An 18,010-nucleotide genomic window follows, 5' to 3' on the forward strand; every position below is an offset into this window, starting at 1 on the left:
ACAACGGGTAAGAACGCATAATTTATCATTTTGTTATTTTGTTCAAAACGGTTTATCCTAAGGCCAAAAAAAAAAAATGTCTGGCAAAAAAACCCATAAAACCATGTCGGACGCTGAATGTATTTCACTTCTAAAAAAGTTTGCCAGCACAGGAGTTTGGCCTTCAAATGAAGGAAACAGGCCAGCTCCTAGACAGAAAAAGTGGCACGACATATATCAAAAGGTGAGTGTATACTTTTGTTATTTCTGCATGACAGAAACGACTTTAGTGTTTGTTGACTTGCATAATTGAACATTAGATTTGTTTGTTTAATGTATTTGCATAACAGAACAACATATTAGTTGTTGTATGTACCTGATCTCATTCATTAGAACAATGCATTGTGACTAATGGTTTACACCAATATAAACCAGATGTCATTATTATTTATAGATATTTCTGTAGAGAATTAAGCAGATCTTTGAGATTTATGTAATTTTGTAATAAAACCTACATTAAAGACATTTTGTTTTGCACTGTGAGATTCAGAGATTTGAGACAGCGAGGGTGGGGATGTTGAGTGAAAGGAGGGTTTGAAGGTGTGAAATGTTCCTCTCTTATTCTTTTAATGAAGGACACAAATTCACTCACTCTTTCTCTCTAATTTACAGTTTGTATTTCCCCTTTAAAGAACATGAATAAAAATTAATATGACACACATACAGGAAAATGACAGTAAATTAATTTGCCATTCCTGTTTAGTTTTTTTCAACTGCTTACACACATTTTCAAAACTTTGCCTCTTTTTTCAAAACTTTACACACAAATCCAAGAATTGCACACACAAAATGCAAATTCCTCACATCTCTTGCAAAATGAAGCAATGCATTCAAAATATCACAAACACATCTCAAACACAAACATTTGTCTTACGTTGCAAACACCTTTGCCATAATATTCTATTTTTGGATATATCTATACACACAGTTATTCAAAATCTAAAGCTCTTCTTTCATTTCTGTACAAGATTGAAAGTAATTGGCAGAGAGATGTTGAAATATTCAAAGAAAACACGAAAGCAAAATTGAAAGCAAACTATTTATTTTTGTACTGTAAGCATTTGTGGTTGTGATTACAGTATTACACAGTACAAAAGAAAAGAAATACATGAATCATGTGTAGTTGGATAATCAAGATACTTCCTGTTAGATTTTTGTGTGTTACATAGAGAATTGTGCATTGTGTTTTACAAAAAGTGTTTTATGATATTGAAAACTAAGTCAAAGGCCGAGAATTAGTGTAAGGTTTTGCAGATTTGGTGTGTGGTTCTGGCATTTGAGTGTCAGGTTTCAGAAATTGTGTGACAAGTAAGGATTTTGTGTGTAAACAGTTGAGAAAAACTAGTTCATAATGCCTGTATTGTGTATTACATGTGTCGTGATGTTTAATTCAATTCAATTCAATTCAAATTTATTTGTATAGCGCTTTTCACGATACATATCATTTCAAAGCAGCTTTACAGAAAATGGATGTCAACATTACAATTTAAAGAATGTAGTTAGCAAATAATATACTTTAGGTAATTAATTACAATCACTGTTAGCAGTTTAACTGAAGGTAGAAGCAAAGAGCTCCTGGAAAATGAATTACATTAACAATAAATTAGGATATAGAGATTGTGCAATGTGAATGTTGATCCAGATGATTGTGTCTTCTGAAGTCCTCACAGGAGCTGGCGCCGTCTCTTCACAGGTGATGGTCATCTGAGGTCTTCTTAAGAGGCTGGATCCAAACTGAAGCTGAAGTCCTCTCTAGTCACCTCAGGGCGGGTGTCCCGAGGTAAAACAGAAAAGCAAAAGGAGAATAATTAGCGTAGCTGCTGTTCATAACTTTAAGCAAAGATAGTCATGTGCAGTTGATCTGGTATGAGATGCATTATGTGAATGCTTGGCTAAAGAGATGCGTCTTTAATCTAGATTTAAACTGGGTGAGCGAGTCTGAGCTCCTAACATTATCAGGAAGGCTATTCCAGAGTTTAGGAGCCAAATGTGAAAACGCTCTCCCTCCTTTAGTGGACTTAGCTATCCTAGGTACAACCAGAAGTCCAGAGTTTTGTGACCTTAGAGAGCGTGAAGGATTGTAGGGCGATAGAAGATCGGTTAAGTACACAGGAGCTAAACCATTTAGAGCCTTATAGATCATTAGCAATACTTTATAATCGATACGGAACTTAATAGGTAACCAGTGTAGAGATGATAAGATTGGTGTTATATGATCATATTTTCTTGACCTGGTAAGAACTCTAGCAGCTGCATTTTGTACTAATTGTAGCTTGTTTATTGATGAAGCAGGACAACCAGCTAATAATGCATTACAGTAATCTAGTCGAGATGTCATGAAAGCATGAACTAACTTTTCTGCATCAGAAATAGATAACATATTCCGTATTTTAGCAATGTTTCTGAGGTGGAAGAAATCTGTTTTTGTAACATATGAAATATGATTTTCAAAGGACAAGTTGCTGTCTAATATAACACCCAGGTCTTTAACTGTCGAGGATGGAGTAACAGTACATCCTTCTAAATGCAGATTGTAGTCTGAGAGATTCTGTGTACAGGTTTTTGGTCCAATAAGTAATACTTCAGTCTTATCTGAATTTAATAGAAGAAAATTACTAGTCATCCAATGTTTTACTTCTTTAACACACTCTGTCAGTTTGGATAATTTAGAGATTTCATCTGGTCGTGATGAGATATATAACCGAGTATCATCGGCATAGCAGTGAAAACTAATTCCATGTTTTCTTATAATATTGCCGAGTGGCAGCATGTAGATTGAAAATAGCAGAGGGCCTAACACCGATCCTTGTGGCACTCCATAGTTTACTATCGTGATCTTAGATTTTTCCCCGTTTATATAAACAAAATTGTGACGGTCTGATAGGTATGACTTAAACCACCGTAATGCCTGTCCCTGAATACCAGTGTAATATTGTAGTCGATCTAAGAGTATTATATGATCTATAGTGTCAAACGCAGCACTGAGATCAAGTAACACTAGTGTTGGAAATCTCAGAAGCATAGACCAGGAGACTTTGGCATCTCTTGAAGCAGAAGTTACTCTTTATTGAGAAACACGCTGTGCGTCGCTGTGGTCATCCAAAATCTAACTAATGCAGTGTATACATGATATTTTATAGGCATTCAGTGGGCAGTCCTTAAAGGTGTTGCCCTTACACACAGCCTTAGAAGTGACCACTAAAACAAAAGCATCTGAAGACAATACAGGAAATTACCCCCGACTGTGTAGATAATAGTACCCCAAATGGTAAACAGTAGCTGGTCACGAGAACTAAGACTATGTAAACATTCACACATAGTTTGACTTCCAGTTGGAAGATCAAAGCATTCAAATGCATAGGTGCTAATCCAATCAGTCTGACAGTATTGCCCATACCTTTACATTATCATAGAGACAAAGGTACTGCTGTATCTTGAGCTTGTCCTGCCAAATGGTCAGGATGTAGGATCCGCAGATCTTAAACAGATTCTTAAATTTGTAATTCCACAGTTCCCCCTTTGAGAGTTCTAATAACTCTCACATAATACAAATTTAAACCTTCTTAAATCCCTTCTATAACATATGTTTGTTAACATAAGTCCCATCTTGCAGTCATGCAACTTGTAACAGCTACAGGCACATACATATTATTCTGTGTCGTGTCCAACATTTACATAAGTGTTGTTCTTTAACTTGAGTATACTGTTGACACACATATACAACGCAGGGTGGTAACATGTTGTATTAACTACATGATGACACAGAAAAACCATGTAGCATAAGCGTGGAAGTCCTAAAAGTCCATGGCGCCTGAATAGCTGTGGAGTCTGTTCCCGGGAGAGTCCATTTCCATGTTTGTCCCAAGATGATTATTTGTCGTCGTGCAACTCCGAGTTGCTCAGATGACTCCGTCATCATGAAGGTTGTTCATGGATATCTGAGGTGATGCTTTACACCAGGTGCTGCTTGTGAGACGTCATGGCATATACACATACCTGCACACAAGAAAACAAAGAGACAGCTGACCAGCAGTATCCATGCATAGTCTTTAGTACGTTACACCTCTGATGATCGTATAGTTTTTCTGTCTAACTCTGATCATCATAAACTTCTAGTGATCGTATAGTGGTTTTGTTCTTCTTTTTCTTAACCTAGTCTTAATCAATTTGACACCTATAGACCAGTAAGGTGGGGATAAACTGAGAGAGGGGGAAACCTATGAGGAAGTCTTCACCACAGGGTTAGCCCCCGAGGCCTTTTGCACTTCGGTTCTTCCCTGGGCTCCTCACTGGTCTGTGTGTCCTATTCTCTCCCTGTAGTTAGTTTGCAAACTTTACTGTGCTACATCTCCATCTTCCATTGAAACATCAGTCATAGTAGACATCATAACCCATTGAGGATGGATAAGTGAATGGAGTGTGCTGTAGCATACATTTAAGGCTGTGAGTGTACTTAACCTGTGTCCCCAAATGGTGGAAGTGATAGTCAACTTTCTTTTGTTCAGAATGAGTCTTTCAGCTTTCTTGTAAATGACTGGGGAAATTAAGCACTCACAGCCCAAATGGTTAGCATGTCAGCAAGCTGCTGCTCCAAGAGTTTGGAGAAGAGGGGAGGGGCAGTTTCAATGTAGCAAGTAGACTGAGTAGGAGCTGAGTAAAGCCGTTCATTTCTTTAAATGTCTTTTTGTTTTTCCTACACTCTTTCATCCAATGTCCAGAACTCCTTCTCTCAATTCACCTTTGCTGGAATGCTGAAACTCAGAACTATTTACAGCACTTTCAAAATCATTGAATTCTGACTCTTTCAGGATTTGTGACATTAGCTGGGTGACTTCAGCTAGGGACATATCATAGAGCTTCATTTTTCTGGACAACTCTGTCCTAAACTCAGAAAAGTTTCTATGCACTGATGGCAAATTCTCAGCAATTCTTTCTATGTCTTCAGGACCTATAGCGGTACTGACTGCTTGTAACTGCAGTATGGGGGTTACAGATGGAACTGTGTCAACCCCTTTTGCCCTACTCTGAGCCTTTTGTCTCACTCCACCCACTTCAACTGCATTTACATCTTTATCCATCAATCCAGTATTGCTATTATCCTCAAGTCTACAGAAAGACTGTAAGTCAGGATAGCTTTCATCTGACTGCTGGTCTTTTGAGTCACTTTTGGTTAATGCTTTGTTAAGGCCCAACTTCTGAGTGAGACGAGACACTCGAGTGTGCAACTGTTTGTTCTGCTTTTCTAACTTAGCAATACGTTGGATTTGTTCTTGTGCAATGGATAGAGTAAATTCTGGCAGCAGATAATGCCCTTCATATTTTTCTTACGAATACAAGCACCAAGTACCTTTTTGCATTCTTCAATAGACCAAACTTTTTCTGGATGAATCCCAAATTTCTTTGTCAAATCCAATCTGACTGACTCAGTCACAATTGAGTCCATGTGCTTTCCTAACAATGATTTGAACTCACTATCTGTCCATAAAGGAGTAGCTAGTCCACCTTTCTCAGTTGTTGGAATTAGTCTAGCGTTCTTTCTCAACAATTTGTAATGTCTTTCTGGCACAACAATACACTTCAACACTTCCCTGACAGAGCAGAGGTTAACCTAGTTAATACACATCGTAATGTATTCAACCTTCTCTGACGAGCAGAGTAGAACCAACTTGCTAGCACACTGTAACAGTTGTAACCTTCCCTGAATTAACAAAGGATGAACCTTCTTCTCTAGCAAAGTAGAGGATGGCTATTCTGTTAACACACCACCTTCCCTGATTAAACAGAGGATAACACAAATTATTAGCACGTAATGCTAATCTTCTCTACCTGAACAGAGGCTAAACTTCATCTCTAAAAGAACATTTTTAGAGGATAACTTAGTTAACCAAACCCTACAGCTGTCTGTTAACTCTTCTCTGACGGTGCAGAGGATAACAACTTTGTACTGGTCTTAATGGTTCTTTTGGATAGAGTATCACTCACCAACCCTTGGGTGTACAGGAAAATTCAGCCTGGATCTTCTTTTGGATCAGATCTTTGTTGTGCTTGAAGTTCCAATCTGGATTGAGGTGAGAAGCTCTATCCGGGTCACGGCACCAAAACTGTTGGAAATCTCAGAAGCATAGACCAGGAGACTTTGGGATCTCTTGAAGCAGAAGTTACTCTTTATTGAGAAACACGCTGTGCGTCGCTGTGGTCATCCAAAGTCTAACTAATGCAGTGTATACATGATGTTTTATAGGCATTCAGTGGGCAGTCCTTAAAGGTGTTGCCCTTACACACAGCCTTAGAAGTGACCACTAAAACAAAAGCATCTGAAGACAATACAGGAAATTACCCCGACTGTGTAGATAATAGTACCCCAAATGGTAAACAGTAGCTGGTCACGAGAACTAAGACTATGTAAACATTCACACATAGTTTGACTTCCAGTTGGAAGATCAAAGCATTCAAATGCATAGGTGCTAATCCAATCAGTCTGACAGTATTGCCCATACCTTTACATTATCATAGAGACAAAGGCACTGCTGTATCTTGAGCTTGTCCTGCCAAATGGTCAGGATGTAGGATCCGCAGATCTTAAACAGATTCTTAAATTTGTAATTCCACACTAGTATTGAGACACAGCCTTGGTCAGAAGCTAGAAGCAAGTCGTTTGTAATTTTAACGAGCGCAGTTTCTGTGCTATGATGAGACCTGAATCCTGACTGGAATTTTTCATAGATAGAGTTTTTTTGCAAGAAGGAGCACAATTGGACCGACACCACTTTTTCTAGTATTTTAGACATAAATGGAAGATTTGAGATGGGTCTGTAATTTGCTAATACGTTTGGATCTAATTGTGGTTTCTTAATGAGAGGCTTAATAACTGCTAGCTTGAACGGTCGTGGGACGTGACCTAGAGATAAAGACGAGTTGATAATATTGAGAAGAGGCTCTTCTGCTACAGGTAACAGCTCTTTCAGTAGTTTAGTGGGTATTGGATCTAGTAAACATGTTGTTGGTTTAGACGCAGTGATAAGTTTATGTAGCTCTTCCTGTCCTATAGTTGTAAAGCACTGCAACTGTTCTTGAGGGGCGATAATTAAAGCTGAATCATAAAACTCTGTCAAAGGTTGTACATTTACAATTTTATTTCTGATACTTTCGATTTTTTCATTAAAGAAATTCATAAAGTCATCACTACTAAACTGTAATGAAACATTTTGTTCTGGTGATGTCTGTTTATTTGTTAATCTAGCTACTGTACTAAATAAGAACCGTGGATTGTTTTGGTTATTTTCTATGAGTTTGCGAAGATTCTCAGCCCTGGCTGCTTTTAGAGTCTTTCTATAGCGGGACGAACTGTCTTTCCATGCGATTCTGAAGACCTCTAAACGAGTTTGTCTCCATTTGCGTTCTAGATTACGAGTTTCTCTTTTCATAGCGCGAGTAATACTGTTGTACCATGGAACAGTATTTTTCTCTCTAACCTTTTTTAATCTCATCAGTGCAACAGTATCTAATGTACTAGTAAAAATGGTGCACATACTGCTAGTCATTTCCTCAAGATCATTTGCGTGTTTGGGTACGATGAGCAGCTGAGACAGATTAGGCAGATTATTTGTGAATTTATCTATAGTTGTCGGGAGAATTGTTCTGCCTAGTCGATATCTTGGCGCAATTTGACAAATATCATCAATATGCAGTACGCATGTTACAAGGTAGTGATCAGAGACGTCATCACTTTGCGGTAGAATTTCTATATCAGTAAGATTTATTCCATGTGATATAATTAAATCTAGAGTATGATTAAGACGGTGAGTGGGTCCAGTGACGTTTTGTTCGACCCCAAATGAGTTTAGTAAATCTGTAAACGCAGCCCCTAACGTATCATTTGTATTGTCTACATGAATGTTAAAATCTCCAACAATCAGCGCTTTATCAACGTTGACCAATAGGTCTGAGAGAAAGTCCGCAAACTCTTTTAGGAAATCAGCATAAGGCCCTGGAGGTCTATAAACGGTAGCCAAAGCAAGAGATAGTAGCGACTTTTTACTTATATCTGAGAGTGTAACATTTAGCATAAGAATTTCAAATGAATTAAACCTGTAGTTTGTTTTCTGAGTAACATTAAGTATCTCTCTATAGATTGTTGCTACACCACCGCCACGGCCAATCAGGCGGCATTTATTTTTATAACGGTAGCCAGGTGGACAAGACTCATTAAGACCAAAATAATCATTTGCTTTAAGCCATGTTTCAGTAAGGCAAATTACATCAAGACTATTATCTGTGATAATTTCATTTATGATAACTGCCTTAGGTGTCAGCGATCTAATGTTTAGTAGCCCTAGTTTTAGAGATTGTTTTTGTTCAGTAATTCACACGGCGTCGCGTTCTGCCTCGCGAAGAGGGGAGAAGCGGTTCCGCGTCGAGACGTCGAAGACCGGGGGCGGCGGAGGAGGGGTCCTGGTCCGAGGCCTGGCTCGCGTCTTCCGCTGCTGAAGCACCCAAGGTCCCTGGTGTGACGGGGCCGGAGTGAACGAGGGCTGGGATGAACGCGTTCTTGGTGCTCGGGCCCTGTGCAGAGAAACACACGGCGTAGAGGAAGCAGGAGTGTTAATATCGCGCTGCAAACTTACCGAGGGTTGGTGAGCGTCAGCGCGAGAAGTTTCCAGCGCTGTCTGCCGCTCGCGTAGCTTGGCCTGCTTCTCGAGAAGGATCCGGATCTGCCGCTCCACGGCCTCCAGTTCCAACTGCACCGCATGCAGCTCAAACGTGTCCTCACCTGCACACAAAGGTAGAGAAACATCCAATACACTCGCCATTAGAGTAGATGAAACAATAATATTGTGAGAGAGAAGAGTACAAACGCTAGCGTAGCGTGGGCGTGGCACGCCGCTAATGCTAACGGGCTAAAGCTAGTAGCGAAAGTTCGGGAAGTCGGATAAAAACTAGCGATATCAAGGTAATCCAAATGTTTTTTATATAAAATAATGTTGGGGATGTGTTCCCCCACTGAAAAAGAAAGAGTGATAGATTATAAGTTAGATTTTACGAGGCAAAAACAAACAATTAGGAATCAGCTCGACGGAGCTCTAGCTCAAACAACGCGGCAGCAACAAACAGGACGTGACGTATGCGTGATGTTTACAGATTGAAAAAACTTTTTTTTTTTTAAACGGCAATTTTAATATAAGTTTTGAAGTATAAAAGTCTTAAGTTCAGTTGAACTCTCTGCCATCATGGGTTAAAGGACACTCACATCCTTCATGACATCTTTCTTGATCTTTATCAACTGGCTATTAAAGCTGTTTTCTCTCTTTCATTCTGTATCTCTCAGGTAACATTCCACTTATGCAAAGTGAATTATACACATATTATTAATTCAGTCATCAAGCATCTACTTTGTAGCTATTTCAAGTGTAACCTTAATTACTGTTAATAAATGTTTTTTCTTACAATGTGCAAACTAGTTTTGATTTTATGTCATTTTTAAAAGGTACATTTTCAATTACAATATACTCACAGTATAGTAATGCCTTTCCACACATTTTTCTATTCTAACTTATTTCAATCTGTGTAAGTAACGGGATGGTAATACACACGCAAAAAAATTTTACAAAAAAACGTACAGCAAGAAAGCAATTCCTTTAGTTATACAATGACATATAGTTAATAGATATTTAGATATTTTCAACAAGGAACAATAGATATTTTCTCATTTACCAAAAATGTAATTATATATTTTTGTTATTGTGCTGTTACAACACATTTTTCTTTTTATTGAAATTGTTTTGCCCTATTTTAGTTCACCAAGCCAAGATTCGGTAGGTCCCACATTGCTGCAGCAAAGCCAAATCTAACTGTGGCTAGGAGACCATCTCAGGTTGATGGCCAACCCAGCGCAGCAGTGTCCAGTGCCCCAATACCAAGCACCACTGTCTCTGTAAGTATACTGGCACAATCCACATTGCATTCTATGTAGACACATTCCACTACTGTGAACTTTTTAGAAACATATTCCAGGAAATCTTACCATAATGAAGTAAGAGCAATACTATACAGTAATATATAATGTTTTAATTAAACATATTGTATATACACTACTGCTCAAAGGTTGGTGGGGTCAGTTTTTTCTTTTAAAAAGAAATTGACACTTCTATTCAGCAATGATGTATTAAATGCATTTGAAAACAGATTCAAATAAGCAGCGATTTTAAAATTGCAATATTATTTCCCAATATTCCTGCTTTTGACTGTATTTTAATCTTCTTTCAAAATAAAAAAATCTTACTGCCCCCAGACTTTTGAACAATACTGTAATTTAATCTAGGATGAGTTAAAATTATTGGACAGTTATGTTTGACTGTTTCTCTTGTTATACACTGTGTGCAGAATTATTAGGCATGTTGATTTTCTGATCATATTTTTTTCCAATCACATTTTACCAATTCCAATCCACATCAATCTTAATAACTACTATTAATATTGTTTTTAATCATTTATAAGTGATATATAATTGTTCATGAAGGCTGGAAATGAAAAACGCCTTATATTCAGGTGTGCAGAATTATTAGGCAGGTTTTCCTTTACAGGCAAAATGAGCCAAAAAAGAGATTTAACTCAAAAATGATTAAATGCTCATGAGAAGGATGCAATACTAATGCAAATCTAGAAATTGCAAAGTTAAAGCATGACCAAGGGACAGCAAAATGCTCATTGGGTCAGCGGGGTCATACAAAAACAGGTGGAAAAGAAAAGACACATGTTAACTGCAAAATAATTACGAATTAAGGTGAAGAATTAAGTGCGAAACCATCAGGAACCCTTTAGTCTCCAGTGCCACCATTTTCCAGAACTGCAACCTACCTGGAGTCTCCAGAAGTGCAAGGTGTCAGGATCTCAGAGACTTAAGAATCCTAAAAAATGACCCGCTCTTAATAAGAATCACAAGCTGAAGTGTAAAATACATGAAGACTGGGTTTTTATAGGCCTTATAGACATACAGCATGAGAGTGACTCCCGAAGGACCAGCACCACATCCTCTTGTACCACTATTTGAAGAATTTATCTTCCAGAATCTGGCAGTAAGTTTTGGAAGATCATTTTTAGTCCATCTCTGCAAGACGGACATTTCAGGATAAGAGATGGACTAAAAGTGAACTCCCACACCTTACTGCCAGATTTTGGAAGATAAATTCTTCATGAACAATTGTATATCACTTATAAATTATTAAAAACAATATTAATAGTAGTTATTAAGATTGATGTGGATTGGAATTAGTAAAATGTGCTTGGAAAAAAAATATGATCAGAAAATCAACTTGCCTAATGTAACGCCACGCCAGCAGAGGGAGCCCTCTCCCGAGTACTGACTGTATGCCGCTCCCTCTGCTTCACTGGTTACTTCCTGTTTGGTGGACATTTAAGCATGGCTTTGTACTTTGCAAAGTATTGCCAGCCTGTCTGCCTTATCGAGCGGTTTCCCATTGTCATTGTCTTGCCTTATTGTGTATGATCATTGCCTGTTTCTCCTGTTTTCTGTCTTTTGGATTGCCCACTGTTCTGTTGCCTGGATTGGACTGCCTTACTGTGTATGTACCTCTGCCTGCTTTACGTTTATGATTATTGCCTGCTGTTTTGGATTTGTTTGCTGTGGATATCATTAAACACTGCATATGGATTCTAATGCCGCCTCAGTGTCCTTACATAATACTTTGCCACCGAAGAATCCAGCAGATGTTACGAATCTACAGGTCGCGTTCGCTTATCAGAGCGACGTTCTCAAAGAATACTGTGATCAACTGGCTAAAGCACAAGTGGCTAATGACTACCTCACTCAGTATTTGCGATCACTACCACCATCTATGCCCAGAAAGGTAAGCTTTGCATTACCTGACAAGTTTAATGGTTCTGCTGAGCAATGTAAAGGTTTCATACACCAAGTAGAAATCTTTTTTATGCATCAAGGAAGTGACTTTGAAGAGAAGTGTGCATTCCTCATGCCGTTGCTAACGGGCAAAGCGATCGAGTGGGCCGCTGCAGTTTGGGAAACTGATCGCTTGTTCCAAACATCCCATCCTTATTTTGTAAAACAATTTAGAGATGTGTTTGAATACCCAGCAGGGGGCAAGGATGTTTCCACTCGTTTAATGCAGCTAACTCAGGGCCACAGTTCCGCTGCTGAATATGCTATTGAGTTCAGAACGCTCGCTGCTCAGAGTGGTTGGAACGATGTGTCACTCAAAGCCATGTTTCGTCGCAGTTTGAATATGGAGTTACAGGCAGAGTTTGCATGTAAGGGTGAGGATCACTCCTTTTCTGAGTATGTCACATTAGCCATCAAGATTGACAATCTCATGCGTTCTCATTGTCCTCAAGGCAAGTCAACGAGACTCATGCATACCCCGCAAGCTATACAGATTTCCAACTCAAGCCACGTCAATGATCATGCCAGTCCTGAGCCCATGCAGCTAGGAGTCATGAGATTGTCTACTGATGAGAGATCAAGATGATTAATTCAGAATCTATGTTTCTACTGCGGTAACGCAGGCCACCGAAACGCAGTCTGTCCACTCAAAGCCTGGAGAAACTTCACTGACAGCAGCCAGTCAGTGTTGACAATATTTCTGTTACGTATCGAAGTATCGTATCGAAGTAGTAGTATCGAAGATGAATCGACTTCGATAATGAACCCGATTTTGCGTGGCTTATCAGTGAACTACGGCTCTGTCTATTAAAAGGCGCTCCATTTTAAAGCAGGTGATGGCAATTTAGAGGTAATCAGGGAACCGGCTTTACTGACGAAATGCGTGTGAGAATCGCATGCGATATATCGCCCAGCCCTAAGTGCTTATAACCTCATTAGGATCAAAGAAGGTGATGAGTGGAAGACTGCATTTTTGACCACTAGGGGGCACTATGAATACCAGGTCATGCCGTATGGGCTAGCCAATGCACCTGCGGTCTTCCAATCCTTCATTAACGAGATTTTCAGAGACATCTTGAACAAATATGTTGTGGCCTACATAGACGACATCTTGATTTATTCCAAGTCTGAGGAAGAACACAAGGGTCATGTCAGAACTGTACTCACCAGACTGTTAGAGAATCAGCTCTATGTCAAGGCAGAAAACAGGAGAAACAGGCAATGATCATACAGAATAAGGCAAGACAATGGCAATGGGAAAACGCTCGGTAAGGCAGACAGGCTGGCAATACTTCGCAAAGTACAAAGAGCATGGCCATGCTTAAATGTCCACCAAACAGGAAGTAACCAGTGAAGCAGAGGGAGCGGCATACAGTCAGTACTCGGGAGAGGGCTCCCTCTGCTGGCGTGGCGTTACACCTAATAATTCTGCACGGTATATATGTGTGTGGGTGTATGTGTGTATATATATATATATATATATATATATATATATATATATATATATATATATATAACATTATTACATTATTATATTTCACTGCATGATTGTACAGACACAAGACCCTGGAGTTCCAGCCTCTGTCCCCAGAACCACTGCAGATGTGACAAGTCCTGCAGAGTCTTGCAGTATTGTCTCTGTAAGTAATTTCAAATTCTGTTGGTCTAAAAAGGTAATTGAATTTGCATATTAACTGCCACAACTCACTAGTCACACAAAATAGCGCTAGCAGCTGACACATTTCTAAAAATGGAAAAAATGTATCAATTTTATCCTATTTCCCTGACATTTTGAATGTGATAACCAGTAGCTTCCTAAAACACTTTCAAGCTGAAAAACAACAACAAAGTAAAGTCATGTCAGTGCTTGGCTCCTCTAAGCATCAACTTGATATTATATTTAAAGAATTGTAAACAATTAATGGTTGTGAACAATCATATATTTAAAATATTTAAAAATAAAGAGATATTGTTAGTAAAATGACAGAAGAGAACATTTATGTCATGCTGTTGATGTTTTATATATTACACTGGCTTTAAGAATATTTATGTCATTTCATTCCTTTTTGGATGACAGTAGTGGTTAATACAAAGTTACCAGTTTTATTGTAGCAATAATCACTGTTATACCAACGGTATTTAGGTGAAACCCATAATTACCATAATAATTTTATGTGAGGGTAGTCTTGGAGAAATAAAGCTCTTATTAAACAAATGACCTTGCTAGACTAAATGTTTTGTCTTTTTCCTTCACAGACTGCTCCTTCGGGGGCATTATTGCAAGCTTCATCTGCAGTTCGACTTCATCGTTTGTGGTCAGAGACCTTGCCACCAGAGGATCACAAGTGGATTGCCAGCAGGCTTTTTAAAATGGGGCCCAAGGGAAAACCAAAGCTTCTTGACGTCCTACAGCTCTGGGATTACCCACCACAGCCAGCACCCACATACAATCAGGCTCCAGCTCCAGACAGATTTTTTTGTCATGCGCTTTTGCTGTGGATGCCATACAAGCTGTGGATGGTCAAGGTTCTCTGTCCCAATCCCGCCTGCGGACTGCATCAACTGACAGGAGGCGGTCTGCACAAAAGGGCACGGCAGGTTTTAGACATCGATAGGATGTACAACATGGTCACAGAAACCCTCATCTGTATCAAGTGTAAAGCCTCGCATGTGTTCTGGAATCAGACTGTCCTGCAACAGCTGGATCTGGGCCATCGGGTCATCCTCACGCGGAAGTAAGTACACTTTCATTCCACATCCAGTTGATAGCCCAAATCAAATTTCTTTTCCTAAGGTATGCCTGTGATATGCGGGTCATTCGGTTCCTGCGTAAGCGTGGACTAGGCAACAGTCCCACATGGGTCATCAAACAACTGCGTGAGAACCACAGTGAGGAGTGGCTGCAGCATCAGGCCCGGTACACCACCCAATGTGTGGACTTCCTCAATCGACCCGGGGTGTTGCCAATAAAATTCCAGGAACCCCCAGAGCCTACAGTGGTGCCAAGCTGCAAGTGGCTGCTCACAGTATACAGCCAAGACATCCTGACAAGGCTGGATGAAATCCATGCAAAGATAACATCTACGTATGGATCAGTCTTAAAGATGGATTCCACTAAAAAGGTTAGCAGTGGATTTTTGTTAATTTATGCTGTTTGCTATTATATTACTTTCAGAGCATGAGTATCATACTCTACATGGTGTGATGTTTCATTACACTGCATGCTTCCTGTCATCCACTACAGATCACTAAGAAGCTGGCTGGGACGGCAAGGGGAACGGGACTCTGGCTTACCTCTGTTGGCAATGAGTTTGGTCAGGTGCTCATAAGTGTGCTGACAGCCCAGGAGGGAACAGGACTGGACATGATGGTAGATGGTTTGGTGAAAAGGTACCAGCAGGCTGGCGTGGATCCACGTGCTGTTTTGTACGTGGACTGTGGCTGCTGCACTGAGGTGGGCGAGACCAAGCTGAAAAGCCACTGAAAACCTCTTGTAGTACACTATGGGTTCAAATGCACTATAAGAGGTATCTAAATACATTTTTAAAATACAGAGATAGTATATTAAAAGCACATTTTAGTTCATATTTCATGGTGTCTCAAAATAGCACAGTGAGTACACTTAGATGTTCTTAAGATGATCTCAATTAGTACTAAAGAAGATTTTTTAGTATATTAAGTACAAAATTAGTGCGCAAAAATAGAAATATATAGAAATGTACTTTTTTTCACCTCTCAGTTCTTTGTACTATACAGATGTGTCAAAGCAGCTTTACAGTGATAAACAGGAAAATAACAATTAATTATGGAATTATGCATCAAACAGATATGATGTAATTATTTTATTATGTGTTTGTGTTTTTAAACAGGTTGTTGACTACCAAAATGTGCCAGGATTCCAACATGTGGACAGGCTGGCGGAATATCTGATGGAGCCACACAGCTCTCAGCCTGACCAATCAGGAAGCCAACACCATTATTGGCTTTGGCAGAACCTGGATGAATGGGACAAACAACGTGTGGTCTACGCATCTCGATACCAGAGGAGACTGCTGAGTGTACGCTTCAGGGTACCAAAGAGGCCCACTCACCCTGGAGTAGAGAGCACCACCAGATGTGTGCTGGGTGCAAGCAGTTCACCTGCTCAGTGGCCTGACTGTTGCCGTCTGGTGGAGACAATCTTCATCAGGCTTTGCTCTATCCACCCAAGCCCCCCAAAAAAGGGGCAAGGGAACCCTCTCGAGATGGTCTATGATCCTGCAAGACTATCGAAGGATTAGGCAGCTTGTTCTTGGTAATGGCTTGGTGATGGGAGGAACAACACTGCAGCTGGTGAAGGTGAACCAGAACACCCTGATTAATTGGCATAATAAAAGACAGAAAAAGCAGGAGCTGTCTGTGCTGCTTCAGGGCATTCAGTTGCCTCAACCCCTCCCCGAAGCTCAGGAGCCTCTCCAGGTTGCCAAACGCCTACTCATTGAGCCAGAACAACCAGGGGACCAGCACCAGTACAAGCTACCAGAGAGCACAGCAGGTCAGGCAAAGCAGAGGCAGATTTCTGTTGGACGACCCCCTCTCAGACCCAAGGCACCAGTGCAGAGCCAGATGTTGGTTACACCATCAGCACCTGGAGCGTCACTGCAGATGGTACCAAATCTGCTTATACCTGCAGGTTTCCAGGGTGTGCCAATGTTCCAGGGAATACTGATGGTCCAGGGAATGCTGATGGTCCAGGGAATCCCGACGGTCATGCCAATCATGCAACCAATGTTACAGCCAACAGCTGTACAGGGCATCAGCTCACAGCCTGCTGTACCAGCTGCCAATCTAGGAGTTGTGCCCAAAAGACCCTACAGCAGAACTGTAGAGGCGAACTCCTGTAAAAAGTGTGTGCAATTTAAAACTAGTGCAACAGGACATAGCCAGTACAGAGGCAGGGTGTACTGCCCACAGACTGAGACTGTTACCAAAGAGGTGTGGTTAGAGGAAATGTGGAGGACTATTTCCATATCCCCTCTCTCTCTCTATATCTATATCTATATCTATATATATATATATATATATATATATATATATATATATATATATGTAACAGGGCTAACATTGGTAATACTTGTGTTGAGTATTATGTAACTTATTTAAATTTTAAATGTCAATTTTTTTTAATGTCATTTAACTTTTTATTTATTGTTTTTGAAAACTTATTTAACATTTTATGCACTTTTTAATTTGATTTCATTTTTTTATTTTATTTTATTTAATTTAGTATTCATTGCTAGCCTGGGTGCCAGCCCGAACCCCGCCCACAACATTTTTTGGACGGGAAGTTCGGTCTGGACTCGATCCATTGTGGAGTAATTATGCTCGGCTCCCAGAAGGCCGAGCCAATCAAATTGCCAGGGCGGGCTTTAATCGATGATGGACAGGCTATCTGCGGTTACGTAACCACCCACGTCATCAAAGAGCACTTGGGTTGAATTGGTTTTCACCAATGATGACTGCAGCTGGAGAAGTAAGATGTTTAGATTCCGCTATCACGTCTGTAATAAAAGAAATCGACAGCGCATTAATTTTAAAAGACGAATCAAGGCATTTGTCGATGGGAAAGATGTGTTTGCCGTCCTTCCAATGGGATTCGGCAAAAGTTTAAGTACAAGTTCAACATACATCACTTACTGCGTTGCTCTGATTGGTTGTAGGTCTATCCAATTGAGTGCAGAGTTTTTTTTTTTTTACTGGTTCGGTTAAGACACGCCCCATAATTCAAGTGCAATGGAGCAGTATCAGACTCACATTCTGCCTAGAATATGAGTATGACGAAGTCAGGCTAATTCATTGCTGTTCTGTTGGCATGATTTTAAAATAAAAACAAATTGGCAAGTGATTGCTTTTTGAGTTTTACTTTAATATAACATAATATTTCATCAGTACACTGCAACAATATAACATTTGTGTATAAAAAGATAATTTGTACATTTTGTTATTCTTGTGACAGACATTTTAGTTACTATTTTATGGGTTGCATCTTTATTCATTACAAATAACAGATTTGCAAGT

At 39.7% G+C, this 18,010-nt stretch overlaps 1 protein-coding gene across 1 annotated transcript; it reads left to right on the forward strand.

Annotated features, from left to right (window-relative positions):
* The first annotated feature begins 12,959 nt into the window (after positions 1–12,959).
* LOC125244504 lies at positions 12,960–15,069 on the forward strand. The gene is made up of 3 exons (XM_048154576.1): positions 12,960–13,103; positions 13,510–13,593; positions 14,210–15,069. Exons 1-3 carry the CDS (start codon positions 12,960–12,962, stop codon positions 14,690–14,692), a joined length of 711 nt encoding a protein of 236 aa, XP_048010533.1. The 3' UTR covers positions 14,693–15,069.
* Positions 15,070–18,010: the final 2,941 nt, after the last annotated feature.

The sequence above is a fragment of the Megalobrama amblycephala genome, linkage group LG14 (genome assembly GCF_018812025.1).
Source record: "Megalobrama amblycephala isolate DHTTF-2021 linkage group LG14, ASM1881202v1, whole genome shotgun sequence".
Taxonomy (NCBI): Eukaryota; Metazoa; Chordata; class Actinopteri; order Cypriniformes; family Xenocyprididae; genus Megalobrama; species Megalobrama amblycephala.

Excerpts from the sequence above, each read along its gene's own strand:
- LOC125244504 (XM_048154576.1), top strand. The coding sequence starts at position 12,960 with ATGCCGTATGGGCTAGCCAATGCACCTGCGGTCTTCCAATCCTTCATT. Across the intron at positions 13,104-13,509 it reads AGGAAGAACACAAGGGTCAT|ACACAAGACCCTGGAGTTCC; the intron begins GTCAGAACTGTA and ends ATGATTGTACAG. Across the intron at positions 13,594-14,209 it reads AGTCTTGCAGTATTGTCTCT|ACTGCTCCTTCGGGGGCATT; the intron begins GTAAGTAATTTC and ends TTTCCTTCACAG.